The 14,764-nt window shown below is 43.5% G+C and overlaps 1 protein-coding gene across 3 annotated transcripts in view; it reads right to left on the bottom strand.

Moving 5' to 3' along the window:
• Positions 1–9,420: 9,420 nt before the first annotated feature.
• The window catches only part of LOC129851368 (DDB1- and CUL4-associated factor 1-like), a 32,693-nt gene continuing 27,349 nt past the window's right edge, over positions 9,421–14,764 (bottom strand). For 2 of the 3 annotated variants that reach the window (XM_055917861.1, XM_055917862.1), the window contains exons 22-26: positions 14,097–14,295; positions 13,932–14,005; positions 12,941–13,033; positions 12,363–12,600; positions 9,421–9,598 (exon numbers count right to left, since the gene is read on the bottom strand). In XM_055917861.1, the coding sequence (XP_055773836.1) occupies positions 9,519–9,598; positions 12,363–12,600; positions 12,941–13,033; positions 13,932–14,005; positions 14,097–14,295 (684 nt within the window). In that variant the 3' untranslated portion in view covers positions 9,421–9,518. The other variant, XM_055917863.1, reaches the window with a different exon arrangement.

Below are 14,764 nucleotides of genomic sequence, written 5' to 3'. Positions count from 1 at the left end.
CCGTTCCCATAGTCTAGTACTCATCCCGTTCCCATAGTCTAGTACTCATCCCGTTCCCATAGTCTAGTACTCATCCTGTTCCCATAGTCTAGTACTCATCCTGTTCCCATAGTCGTGTACTCATCCTGTTCCCATAGTCGTGTACTCATCCCGTTCCCATAGTCTAGTACTCATCCCGTTCCCATAGTCGTGTACTCATCCCGTTCCCATAGTCTAGTACTCATCCTGTTCCCATAGTCTAGTACTCATCCTGTTCCCATAGTCTAGTACTCATCCTGTTCCCATAGTCTAGTACTCATCCTGTTCCCATAGTCTAGTACTCATCCTGTTCCCATAGTCGTGTACTCATCCTGTTCCCATAGACGTGTACTCATCCTGTTCCCATAGTCTAGTACTCATCCTGTTCCCATAGTCTAGTACTCATCCTGTTCCCATAGTCGTGTACTCATCCTGTTCCCATAGTCGTGTACTCATCCCGTTCCCATAGTCGTGTACTCATCCCGTTCCCATAGTCGTGTACTCATCCTGTTCCCATAGTCGTGTACTCATCCTGTTCCCATAGTCGTGTACTCATCCTGTTCCCATAGTCGTGTACTCATCCTGTTCCCATAGTCGTGTACTCATCCCGTTCCCATAGTCGTGTACTCATCCCGTTCCCATAGTCTAGTACTCATCCCGTTCCCATAGTCTAGTACTCATCCCGTTCCCATAGTCTAGTACTCATCCTGTTCCCATAGTCGTGTACTCATCCTGTTCCCATAGTCTAGTACTCATCCTGTTCCCATAGTCATGTACTATCCCAATACAGCAACGACAAGTATAATCATTCAAAAGTGAAGTGAAATTGTCAGATTCCAGACACCCAAAGTCACAGACTGTTCTCTCTGCTACCTCACAGCAAGCAGTAGCAATGTTTTTATTTCACCTTTATTTAACCAGGTAGGCCAGTTGAGAACAAGTTCTCATTTACAACTGCGACCTGATCAAGATCAGCAAGCAAAACAGTGCGACACAAACAACAACAACACAAAGTTAGACATGGAATAAACAAATATTCAGTCAATAATACAATAGAACAATCTATATACAGTGTGTGCAAATGAGGTAGGATAAGGGAGGTGGAGGCAATAAATAGGCCATAGAGGTGAAATAATTACAATTTAGCAATTAAACACTGAAGTGATAGATGTGCAGAAGATGAATGTGCAAGTATAGATACTGGGTTGCAAAGGAGCAAAAAAAAAATCATAATAATAAATAACAATATGGGGATGAGGTAGTTGGATGGGCTATTTACAGATGGGCTATGTACAGGTGCAATGATCCGTGAGCTGCTTTGACAGCTGATGCTTAAAGTTAGTGATACACCAAGTCTGGAACCAACAGGACCCTGAATAGCCTCAATCCCCTAAAGCCATAAGTCCGTTAAATAGTTAGTCCCGATAGCTATTAGTTAAATAGTTAACTATCTGCATTGACTCATCACATACGCTGCTACTGTTTCGCTATCTGTCACTTTATTCCTAGTTGTTATTCCAGCGTACCCCTGCACATCGACTCAGTACTGGTACCCCGTGTATAGAGCCAAGTTATAGTTACTGAATGTGTATCTATTAATAATTTCATTATTACATGTTTCTATTTTTTTTCTCTCTCTCTCTCTGTGCTGTTTGTGATTGACCCGTAAGTAAGCAGTGTTTGTCACTGTTAGTCCACACCTGTTGTTTACCAAGCATACGACTACTGACATGTGATTTGTTTTTTGTGTTGAGGTATTAGCGACATCCTAGATCCTATTCCATGTGATTTGGGCTGCTGGTCTGGAATAAACCACTTCATGAGGTAACCATGGTGATCAAGCCGGCTCATCGCCTGTGACAACAATGAGGGGACACGAACAACAGGTATAGGCCAATTCAAAGTGTTCTTTATTATTAAACAAACTATTAACTTTAAAACTAAGGAAACAGGAATGAGGTGTGGATGTATCATAATGTAAGGTGTATGTAAAGTGCAGGGATACGTGAATCTGTGTTTGTGAATATGACTGAGTGAAAACTATGTAAAACTACAAAGGAACAAACAAAACAGGATCATACCTGGAGGAGCAGAGAGAGAGAGAGAGAGGTGATTAGTGAAACAGTTTATAAATACCCTGAGCCCAGGTAACTCCAATCACTAACGACCCTCCTCTTCCTGCAGGAGGAACCGCCCCCCTGCACTGCAGAGGAGGAGCCGTGACACCATGGTGATCCAAAGAACACCTGCTGCTGGGAGGGTCGGTACTGATTGGACATTGTGTGCCTTCTGGTTTCTCTCTTTAAATTTTTTTTATTTTTATTTATTGTAAATTTAACCTTTATTTAAACAGGCAAGCCAGTTAAGAACAATTTCTTATTTACAATGACGGCCTACCGGGGAACAGTGGGTTAACTGCCTTGTTCAAGGGCAGAACGACAGATTTTTACCTTGTCAGCTCGGGGGATTTGATCCAGCAACCTTTCGGTTACTAGTCCAACGCTCTAACCACTAGACTACCTGCAGCCTCTTCATTAAAACACCACATACTCTGAATATGAATCTCAGCATAGATGACACGACACCTGGTGTCATTCAGAATATTCCTTTTGGGTAACACTTCTACTGCATGTATAACACTTTAGAACATGTCATTAGCGTGTACTAACCTTCGATAATGTCTTGGTAACAAGGCTTATAATATGTTGCGTCTCAACATTGTCAACGGACTCAAACTTGTCTGTATTTAGTCAGGATATTTAGTCATGTGATTTCTTTAGTTGCTTTAACGTTGCAATGCGTCGGACAGTAGCTCTCGGGTTGATCATGACAACTGCGAGGCCCTCTGTACTGACACCAGTCTCGGCAGATGCTGTCCATGTAGGTTTCATGTGCTCTTCCAGGAGGATTTCGCCCACAAGATAATTTTCCCCTAAGACGCTGATCTTAGGTTAGTTTTGCATTTCCCCCACTAATTGTTTAAGGTTAGGATTGGGGAAGTTGATCCTGGATCCACACCTAGGGGAAACTTCTCCCATCAGAGGGTACCCACAGTAACCGACCGCTGTGTTGGCGGCCAGTGTAACAGTATAACTTTAAACCGTCCCCTCGCCCCGACACGGGCGCGAACCAGGGACCCTCTGCACACATCAACAACTGACACCCACGAAGCGTCGTTACCCATCGCTCCACAAAAGCCGCGGCCCTTGCAGAGAAAGGGGCAACACTACTTCTAGGTTTCAGAGCAAGTGACGTAACCGATTGAAACGCTAGTAGCGCGTACCCGCTAACTAGCTAGCCATTTCACATCCGTTACACCAGCTCGGGGTTCCTGCAACAGTGGTGAGATGATTACGGACTTCTGAGTGGCGCAGCGGTCTAGGACACTGCATCTCAGTGCAAGAGGCATCACTACCGTCCCTGGTTCGATTCCAGGCTGTATCACATCCGGGTCTTGATTTGGAGTCCCATAGGGCGGCGCACAATTGGCCCAGCGTCGTCCGGGGTAGGCCGTCATTGTATCTAAGAATTTATTCTTAACGGACTTTTACATCAAAAAAAATGACAAGTGTTATAATGCATTTTAAACAACATTAACAGCATTGCCACCTAGCGAAGGAATCCCAACAGAGTAGGATCATGAAGGCAGCCGCATCCTGTATGGTCCCAGATCTCAGCTACAGATTAGCCAAGTGACAAGACACTTGCAAGTTAAAAATAACACACTGGTCTGGCAAGACACACAGGAGAGACAGACACACACACAGAGAGAGAGAGAGATGCACACAGAGAGAGAGAGAGAGATGCACACAGAGAGAGAGAGAGATGCACGCAGAGAGAGAGAGAGATGCACGCAGAGAGATGCACGCAGAGAGAGAGAGAGATGCACGCAGAGAGAGAGAGAGATGCACGCAGAGAGATGCACGCAGAGAGAGAGAGAGATGCACGCAGAGAGAGAGAGAGATGCACGCAGAGAGATGCACGCAGAGAGAGAGAGAGATGCACGCAGAGAGAGAGAGAGATGCACACAGAGAGAGAGAGATGCACACAGAGAGAGAGAGATGCACACAGAGAGAGAGAGATGCACACAGAGAGAGAGAGATGCACACAGAGAGAGAGAGATGCACACAGAGAGAGAGAGATGCACACAGAGAGAGAGAGATGCACGCAGAGAGAGAGAGATGCACACAGAGAGAGAGAGAGAGATGCACGCAGAGAGAGAGAGATGCACACAGAGAGAGAGAGAGACACGCAGAGAGAGAGAGAGAGACACGCAGAGAGAGAGAGAGAGACACGCAGAGAGAGAGAGAGAGACAGAGAGAGAGAGAGAGAGATGCACGCAGGAGAGACAGAGAGAGAGAGAGAGAGAGAGAGATGCATGCAGGAGAGACAGACACACGCAGGAGAGATGCACGCACACACTGATCCAGTCCTTGGTGACTCCCGTTTTTGGCTTTGATCCTGGTGAAGGGCTCCACATGAGGGCCGGTAGAGAAAGGGTAGCCTGGAGAACACACACACACACACACACATATATACACACACACACATATACACACACACACATATACACACACACACACACATATATACACACACACACACATATACACACACACACACATATACACACACACACTTTTCCCTCCCGGCGAAAGTTAACTATCAGTCACGTTCTCAGATAAGAGAATGACTGTATATTGTACATTCAAATACTGGAAAATAGTGGAGATACTGTTGAGTTTTGCTTCCTTTGTCACAGCTTTCTAGGGAAGCATTGTTACGATCATTCAATAACATCCTGTATCTTTCGATAAAACTGTCCGTAACAATTACATTTACACCAGTTAAGGGCACAACTCAAATGGAGCTGAAAGTTTGAAATATGCAGCGCATTGTGTTGAAATCGGCTAGACATTTAATTCAAGTCCAGTCAGTTTCTCCTTGTAGAATAGAGATTAGGCGAATAGGTCTATAAATCACAACATTTTTTATCTCTACGACCTGCATTTAATGACTGCATTGTTAGAAGTACTGGCCAAGAAGTTTGTCCTTGTGTGGGGACAGAGCCACGTCTTTTCCAGGAGATTGGCACAGAATCTCAGTCAGAATTATACAGAACATTGTATCTCTATGGCAGAGATATTCAAATGTTACCCTACAAAGTCCAGAGTACTGCTGGTTTTCTGTTTGACCTGATAATTCCATCCATATGGTGTGTCAGGTCTAAGTCACTGTGAATAGAAGGAAGTATGATGAAGAAAAACAAAATGAGTGGAACTGGCTGAGGTCCAGATTTGTATTGGACGGCTCTATGGTGTTCACTAGATAAATCATGACTGTATTCTTGTTTATTTACCCAGACAGTCACTCAGTAACAGTTGTCACTGCTTCCCAGTTAGCTTATTGTGAACGAGCTTGGCAATGGGTCAGGCACACATCTTGTCCTGGAAGAGAACAGCTCTACCTCAGTGGATAGTGTTGTAACTGTCAGGCTGATTGTCAGCGACAACGTATCGACAAAAACAGATTCACAAGACTTGGACACCTAACGCCAAAAATCTTGACACGTTGACACAAAAAAAAGGTATAAGCCTGTAATATAGCCTTTTATATAAAGACATGAGGCATTATGGGGTGGCAGGTAACCTAGTAGTTAGAGCGCTGAACTAGTAACCAAAAGGTTGCTAGATCGAATCCCCGAGCTGACAAGGTAAAAATCTGTCGTTCTGCCCCCTGAACAAGGCAGCTAACCCACTGTTCCTAGGCCGTCATTGAAAATAAGAATTTGTTCTTAACTGACTTGCCTAGTTAAATAAAGGTAAAATTAAAAAATAAATAAAAAATACCTGACTGCAGGATTTAATTAAGTGTTACACAAATCCAACACCAGGCTATGTTAAAGTAGAATTAAACAAATCCAACACCAGGCTATATTAAAGTAGAATTAAACAAATCCAACACCAGTCTATGTTAAAGTAGAATTAAACAAATCCAACACCAGTCTATGTTAAAGTAGAATTAAACAAATCCAACACCAGTCTATGTTAAAGTAGAATTAAACAAATCCAACACCAGGCTATGTTAAAGTAGAATTAAACAAATTGACACTAAACATTGTTCTCAAAAACGGAGAAAACTTTATTTCGATTTTTCCCCCTCCTCATATTAAAAATAGATTAACTCTAAACAATGTTTGTATTTAGAATTTGTGGTCCTTACCCGAAATAAGGACTTAAAGCACTGAACCAACAGAATTCAAATCATATTGTGTTGACTTTGCGGCTCGTTAAAACACCAGAGCTAGGTGTCAGAGTGGCAGCTATGGATAACAGATAGTCGAGCCCTCAGAGTAGGTAGCAGGATTGGGGTCAATTCCATTTCAAGTCGGGTAGCCTAAAAATATTGGCCCTAACCACTGACATAGCATCAGATATATTTCAGTCCAACCAATGTTAAAAGTATAGGATTTAGGGAGAGAATCTGATCCTAGATCTGTGCCTAAGGGAAACTTCAGTCATGGATGTATTGTGGAAAAGATCTGCTGTATTAGCACCTTATATATATACACACATACACACACACATAAATAAACACAAATATATATACTACCGGTCAAAAGTTTTAGAACATCTACTCATTCAAGGTTTATTTATTTAGACTATTTTCTACATTGTAGAATAATAGTGAAGACATCAAAACTATGAAATAACACATTGACCAAACAAAAGGAAAAACAAATCTAAACATATTTTATATTTGAGATTCTTCAAGTAGCCACCCTTTTGCCTTGATGACAGCTTTGCACACTCTTGGCATTCTCTCAACCAGCTTCACCTGGAATGCTTCTCCAACAGTCTTGAAGGGGTTCCAACATATGCTGAGCACTTGTTGGCTGCTTTTCCTTCACTCTGCAGTCCAACTCATCCCAAACCATCTCAATTGGGTTGAGGTCGGGGGATTGTGGAGGCCAGGTCATCTGATGCAGCACTCCATCACTCTCCTTCTTGGTCAAATAGCCCTTAAAACAGCCTGGAGGTGTGTTTGGTCATTGTCCTGTTGAAAAACAAATGACAGTCCCACTAAGCGGAAACCAGATGGGATGGCGTATCGCTGCAGAATGCTGTGGTAGCCATGCTGGTTTAGTGTGCCTTGAATTCTAAATAAATCACAGACAGTGTCACCAGCAAAGCACCCCCACACCATCACACCTCCTCCTCCATGCTTCACGGTGGGAACCACACATGCGGAGATCATCCGTTCACCTACTCTGCGTCTCACAAAGACATGCCGGTTGGAACCAAAAATCTCCAATTTGGACTCATCAGACCAAAATACAAAATTTACACCGGTCTAATGTCCATTGCTCGTGTTTCTTTGCCCAAGCAAGTCTCTTCTTCTAATTGGTGTCCTTTAGTAGTGGTTTCTTTGCAGCAATTCGACCACGAAGGCCTGATTCACAAAGTCTCCTCTGGAGAGTTGATGTTGAGATGTGTCTGTTACTTGAACTCTGTGAAGCATTTATTTGGGCTGTAATCTGAGGTGCAGTTAACTCTAATGGACTTATCCTCTGCAGCAGAGATAACTCTGGGTCTTCCTTTCCTGTGGCGGTCATCATGAGAGCCAGTTTCATCATAGCGCTTGATGGTTTTTGCGACTGCATTTGAAGAAACTTTCAAAGTTCTTGAAATGTTCCGGATTGACTGACCTTCATGTCTTAAAGTAATGGACTGTCGTTTCTCTTTGCTTATTTGAGATGTTCTTGCTATAATATGGACTTGGTCTTTTACCAAATAGGGCTATCTTCTGTATACCACCCCTACCTTGTCACAACACAACTGATTGGCCCAAACGCATTAAGAAAGAAATCCCACAAATTAACTTTTAAGAACGAACACCTGTTAATTGTAATGCATTCCAGGTGACTACCTCACGAAGCTGGTTGAGAGAATGCCTAGAGTGGGCAAAGCTGTTATCTAGGCAAAGGGTGGCTACTTTGAAGAATCTCAAATATAAAAATATATTTTTAATTTGCTCAACACTTTTTTGGTTACTACATGATTCCATATGTGTTATTTCATAGTTTTGATGTCTTCACTATTATTCTACAATGTAGAAAATAGTTTAAAAAAATAAAAAATAAAACCCTTGAATGAGTAGGTGTTCTAAAACTATTTGACCGGTAGTGTAAATGGTATATTATATAGAAAGGGCTCTGTTTTTATATCAATATGTATTCACATTATGCAACACTGACCTCTAGAGGCCATTAAACTCACTACACCTGTTTACCACTGTAGAACTAAATAGAACACCCGTTTCACACTATTAACCCAACGCCGACTGAACTGTGCAGGCTTGGATATTATTGTTTTACATTGCCCTGTAACAGCACCATTCCAGAAACTGGATGTGGAAACCGGGCCAGTACAGTCCAGTTGGGCTCTGTGGTGTGAAAAAGGGTACAAGAGCGAACGCAGCATAGGAGCATTCAGTTACATTTATTATGAATATTTTCATATTATTGTCACTTGCATTTGACAAAGTACAAAAAAAAAAAAATAATAATAATAATATAGTAAATAAATTAACAGTTTTGAAGCTATATATCGTTTTTGGTTAGCTTGGCAAAGTTTTGCAGAACTGTCAATCTGAAACAGTCAAAAAATGAAAAGTTGTCTTCCATTGTTTGTTGCCATGACTTCAATTTAACAGGGGGAAGGTTGCACTCTTAAAGCGATAGTAGCCTTATTATTAACTACTACATTTAACAGGGCTGGATGTAGCAACTAGCCCTGTCCTGGAGCTGTTCTTGTCTATTAATGTTCTGTATTAATGTTTCATGTGTCATGTTCTGTGTGGACCCCCAAGTAGAGTAGCTGCTGCTTTCGCAACAGCTAAAATGGGGATCCTAATATAATAACAAATACCAAATCCAAGAGCAGTAGCTATTTTACAGCTACAAATCCACAAAATTAAAACATACCAACTTAAATTTATATTAAAAAGGGCCCCCCCCAAAAAAATCTGGGGGAAAAAATCTATTTTTGTACAATTCAAATTGCTACACGTCATATAAAGAAAAAGTCTTGATATCCTGTCTAAGTTGTCCTTCGGTCTAAAATATCAAGTCTTTTTTCCCTGTCAAACTAGTGCAGACTTCCAAATGGAACCCCGAAGAACATCTTTAGAGGCATTGAAAAGCAATGCAATATTCTCTGACCTACCTAGCGTGTAGTTGCTAGGGTTACATTTGGAATTCAGTGGGTAGCCTGTCATGTCCAACAACACCCTCAAGTCATCGGCCCTTCACTATTACCATCTCACACCTGGCTTGCTTCAAATATGATCTTTTTATTTCATCTTTTCTCTTTGTCCATATGAATTCACATTCATAGGGGGGGGGGGGGGGGGGGGGATTCCTCCAGCTTAAGTGGCAATGGGTGGATACATGTTGTGTCCCCTTTGCCACTTCCTGGTTGTCATGTCCCATTTCCTGTCTAGTCGCTCATAGACAGGAAGAGTTGGTCCTCCAGGTCCGAGGTGTCAGTGCTGCCGTCGGAGCTGTCGGAACTGTCAGCTGTACGGGAAGACAGACAGGGAGATAGAAAGAAAGACAGTCACTGTGTGAGTGTGTGTACATACTAACAATTACTGTTTAAAACTGGTTCCTTGGTTCCCCAACAAACTATCATGGTCCAAACACACCAAGACAGTCGTGAAGAGGGCACGACAAAACCTATTCCCCCACAGGAGAATGAAAAGATTTGGCATGTGTCCCCCCAGATCTTCAAAAGGTTCTATAGCTGCACCATCGAGAGCATCCTGACTGGTTGCATCACTGCCTGGTATGGCAACTGCTCGGCCGCCGACCACAAGGCACTACAGAGGGTAGTGCGAACAGCCCAGTACATCACTGGGACCAAGCTTCCTGCCATCCAAGACCTCTATACCAGGCGGTGTCAGAGGAAGGCCCTAAAAATTGTCAAAGACTCCAGCCACCCAAGTCATAGACTGTTCTCTCTGCTACCACACGGCAAGCAGTACCGGAGCGCCAAGTCTTGGTCCAAAAAGGCTTCTAAACTGCTTCTACCCCCAAGCCATAAGGCTCCTGAACAGCTAATCAAATGGCTACCCAGACTACTTACATCGTCTGTCCCCTCCCATTCCCTCTTTTACACCGCTGCTACTCTGTTATTATCTATGCATAGTCACTTTAATAACTCTACCTACATGTACATATTACCTCAATTACCTCGACTAACCGGTGCCTCCGCACATTGACTCTGTACTGGTACCCCCTGTATATAGCCTCCACATTGACTCTGTACTGGTACCCCCTGTATATAGCCTCCACATTGACTCTGTACCGGTACCCCCTGTATATAGCCTCCACATTGACTCTGTACTGGTACCCCCTGTATATAGCCTCCACATTGACTCTGTACTGGTACCCCCTGTATACAGCCTCCACATTGACTCTGTACTGGTACCCCCTGTATATAGCCTCCACATTGACTCTGTACTGGTACCCCCTGTATATAGCCTCCACATTGACTCTGTACTGGTACCCCCTGTATATAGCCTCCACATTGACTCTGTACTGGTACCCCCTGTATATAGCCTCCACATTGACTCTGTACTGGTACCCCCTGTATATAGCCTCCACATTGACTCTGTACTGGTACCCCCTGTATATAGCCTCCACATAGACTCTGTACTGGTACCCCCTGTATATAGCCTCCACATTGACTCTGTACCGGTACCCCCTGTATATAGCCTCCACATTGACTCTGTTCCGGTACCCCCTGTATATAGCCTCCACATTGACTCTGTACCGTAACACCCTGTATATAGCCTCCACATTGACTCTGTACCATAACACCCTGTATATAGCCTCCACATTGACTCTGTACCGTAACACCCTGTATATAGCCTCCACATTGACTCTGTACCAGTACCACCTGTATATAGCCTCCACATTGACTCTGTACTGGTACCACCTGTATATAGCCTCCACATTGACTCTGTACTGGTACCACCTGTATATAGCCTCCACATTGACTCTGTACCGGTACCCCCTGTATATAGCCTCCACATTGACTCTGTACCAGTACCACCTGTATATAGCCTCCACATTGACTCTGTACTGGTACCACCTGTATATAGCCTCCACATTGACTCTGTACCGGTACCCCCTGTATATAGCCTCCACATTGACTCTGTACAGGTACCCCCTGTATATAGCCTCCACATTGACTCTGTACCGGCCTCCACATTGACTCTGTACCTGTACCCCCCTGTATATAGCCTCCACATTGACTCTGTTCCGGTACCCCCTGTATATAGCCTCCACATTGACTCTGTTCCGGTACCCCCTGTATATAGCCTCCACATTGACTCTGTACCGGTATCCCCTGTATATAACCTCCACATTGACTCTGTACCGGTACTCCCTGTATATAGCCTCCACATTGACTCTGTACCATAACACCCTGTATATAGCCTCCACATTGACTCTGTACCATAACACCCTGTATATAGCCTCCACATTGACTCTGTACCATAACACCCTGTATATAGCCTCCACATTGACTCTGTACCGTAACACCCTGTATATAGCCTCCACATTGACTCTGTACCGGTACCTCCTGTATATAGCCTCCACATTGACTCTGTACCATAACACCCTGTATATAGCCTCCACATTGACTCTGTACCGGTACCCCCTGTATATAGCCTCCACATTGACTCTGTACTGGTACCCCCTGTATATAGCCTCCACATTGACTCTGTACCGGTGCCCCCTGTATATAGCCTCCACATTGACTCTGTTCCGGTACCCCCTGTATATAGCCTCCACATTGACTCTGTACCGTAACACCCTGTATATAGCCTCCACATTGACTCTGTACCGGTACCCCCTGTATATAGCCTCCACATTGACTCTGTACCGGTACCTCCTGTATATAGCCTGGTTACTGTTATTGTACTGTTGCTATTTAATTATTTGCTATTTACATTTTTTACTTCCCTATTTTTTACTAAACACAAATTTTTCTTAACTGCATTGTTGGTTTAAGGGCTTGTAAGTCAGAATTTCACTGAAAGGTCTACTACACCTGTTGTATTCAGCGCTTGTGACAAATACAATTTGATTTTAAAATTTGATTTGGAATTTTTTCAATCGATAAATCCATCAATCAGACATGATCCTCTTGGTACGTGGGGAAACATAGTGCCTGGCCAATGCTGCCGGTCTTGGGCTGCTTTCTTTCCCTTCTAGACTAGTGGATGTTTTGTGTGTTAAATGATTTTCCCAAGACGACACCGCTATTACTCACATCCCAGGTCAATCTCAGCATCGTTGTTAGAGTCATCCTCATCATCATCATCATCATCATCATCTTCAGCATTGAGCAGCCGGGCCACCGCTTCATCATCCGATGGAGAGAAGTCGTTACCTCCATCCTCCTCTCCTTCTCCTCCCTCGATCAGCTCGGCCAACAGCGGGTCTGTCTCCATGTCATCATCGTCATCTTCATCGTCGTCGTCAGAGTCTTCATCATCGTCTTGATCCTCCTGGTGGGAAGGCGACACATTTTTTAACACAAATCGACACAAGGTGAAACAAGATGAAATATATATTTTAAAAAACACACATCAATATATTTGAACACAGTTAAAAGAAAACAGCGGGGAGAGGCTGGGATAGAAGCAGGTGTTTCAGTGATGGGCTAGGATCAAAAGTTCTGGTGTGTAACCCCGTGGGCTCTCAGAACCCAGATCAAAGAGCACTGGGCAGTATGGGCTGAAATGGAGAGACTGGATATTAGAGATTAGGACCACTAGGAGAGAGTTGATGTAGACAAGATACTAAAGTTAGACTGAGTTTAGTAGAGAGAAGGACAGCATCTCTTACCTGATCATCATCATCCTCTCCCTCCTCAGCTAGTCTCTGTCTCCCCACTTCATACAGGCGACACACCGTGTCCATGTTGATAGAGTCCTGGTTCTAAAGATGTTAGAAGAACACACGGCTTGATATGAACTGCTGTCTGATAGAGAGGACTACACTTCCCACATTCTACTCTCTAGAAGAACTGCTGACTGACAGAGAGGACTACACTTCCCACATTCTACTCTCTAGAAGAACTGCTGACTGACAGAGAGGACTACACTTCCCACATTCTACTCTCTAGAAGAACTGCTGACTGACAGAGAGGACTACACTTCCCACATTCTACTCTCTAGAAGAACTGCTGTCTGACAGAGGACTACACTTCCCACATTCTACTCTTTAGAAGAACTGCTGTCTGACAGAGAGGACTACACTTCCCACATTCTACTCTTTAGAAGAACTGCTGTCTGACAGAGAGGACTACACTTCCCACATTCTACTCTTTAGAAGAACTGCTGTCTGACAGAGAGGACTACACTTCCCACATTCTACTCTTTAGAAGAACTGCTGTCTGACAGAGAGGACTACACTTCCCACATTCTACTCTTTAGAAGAACTGCTGTCTGACAGAGAGGACTACACTTCCCACATTCTACTCTCTAGAAGAACTGCTGTCTGACAGAGAGGACTACACTTCCCACATTCTACTCTTTAGTTTCTTTTTGAATGTCTATTTGGGACACAGTTCAAGAGCCAGAGTAGAACAGAGAGCAATAATATGGCATCACCAGGGAGCATTGCACCTCCCTAGCCCTAACCCCTATCCCCTAGCCCTATCCCCTATCCCCTAGCCCTATCCCCTAGCCCCTAGCCATAAGTAAGAATATGGGACACAAACAATACAGCTCATTCTTCCTACATGATAACAACCATATACTGATGGAATGGTCAGACCAGAGATAGAAGACGCAACTTGGTATATCAGCAATGGAAATAAAACCAGGAAGTTTACCTCGATGACGGCCAGGTAGCAGTCCCTAGTGTCAGTACACAGGTCAAAAATATTCCTCTTCACATCCACAGTAGCTGAGGAAGAACATAGAACCAGAAGTCAACTTCAGCCACTCCCCACAAAAAAACAAATCCCTATGCTTGACCTATGACCTTTAGGTCATACCGATGGGTTTGTAGTCGGTGGCGTCAAAAGTTCTGAAGGAGGAACCAAAGGGACTCTTCATCTGTTGGTCCATCACGTCATCCTCCTCATCAGCCTGGAGCATGGCGCCGTACATGACCGTGGCGTTGTTGTTGAAGACTCCTCTACACTGGTCCAGGGCAGGCACCGTGTGGAGGAGATGGAATGTTCTCAGGTCCCACTGGCATAGCTGTCAAGGTGATCATCGCTTCCAAATCAAATGGTTCGTATCCTGGGGCTGGTTTTACTGACATGACCTGGATAAACTCAGGCCATAGTTAGAAAAACTCAAATTAGATGTCCCCTGAGTTTTTACACGTCTGGCGATACACATAATAAAAGCAGCAGAATGTGATATCCCAGGAGCATTTTTTACAGATTATTATTGTGTTTCTTTTATTAGTTAGATTTGCTCTGTTAATAAAAGTGAACATTAAATGTATTGCAGTGAGTTGCGACTGTTCTTTTCGTTAAGTTGTTCATATCCTTATTGTTAATAATGTTATTTGTTAACCAAACAGGAAGTAATAAGGACCAAAACAGGAAGTAATAAGGACCAAACCAGGAAGTAATAAGGACCAAACCAGGAAGTAATGCGAACCAAAACCGGAAGTAATAAGGACCAACCCGGAAGTGATAAGGACCAAAAC

This window comes from Salvelinus fontinalis, chromosome 3, assembly GCF_029448725.1.
Source record: "Salvelinus fontinalis isolate EN_2023a chromosome 3, ASM2944872v1, whole genome shotgun sequence".
Lineage (NCBI taxonomy): Eukaryota > Metazoa > Chordata > Actinopteri > Salmoniformes > Salmonidae > Salvelinus > Salvelinus fontinalis.
This window is presented reverse-complemented; position numbering and strand designations above follow the sequence as displayed.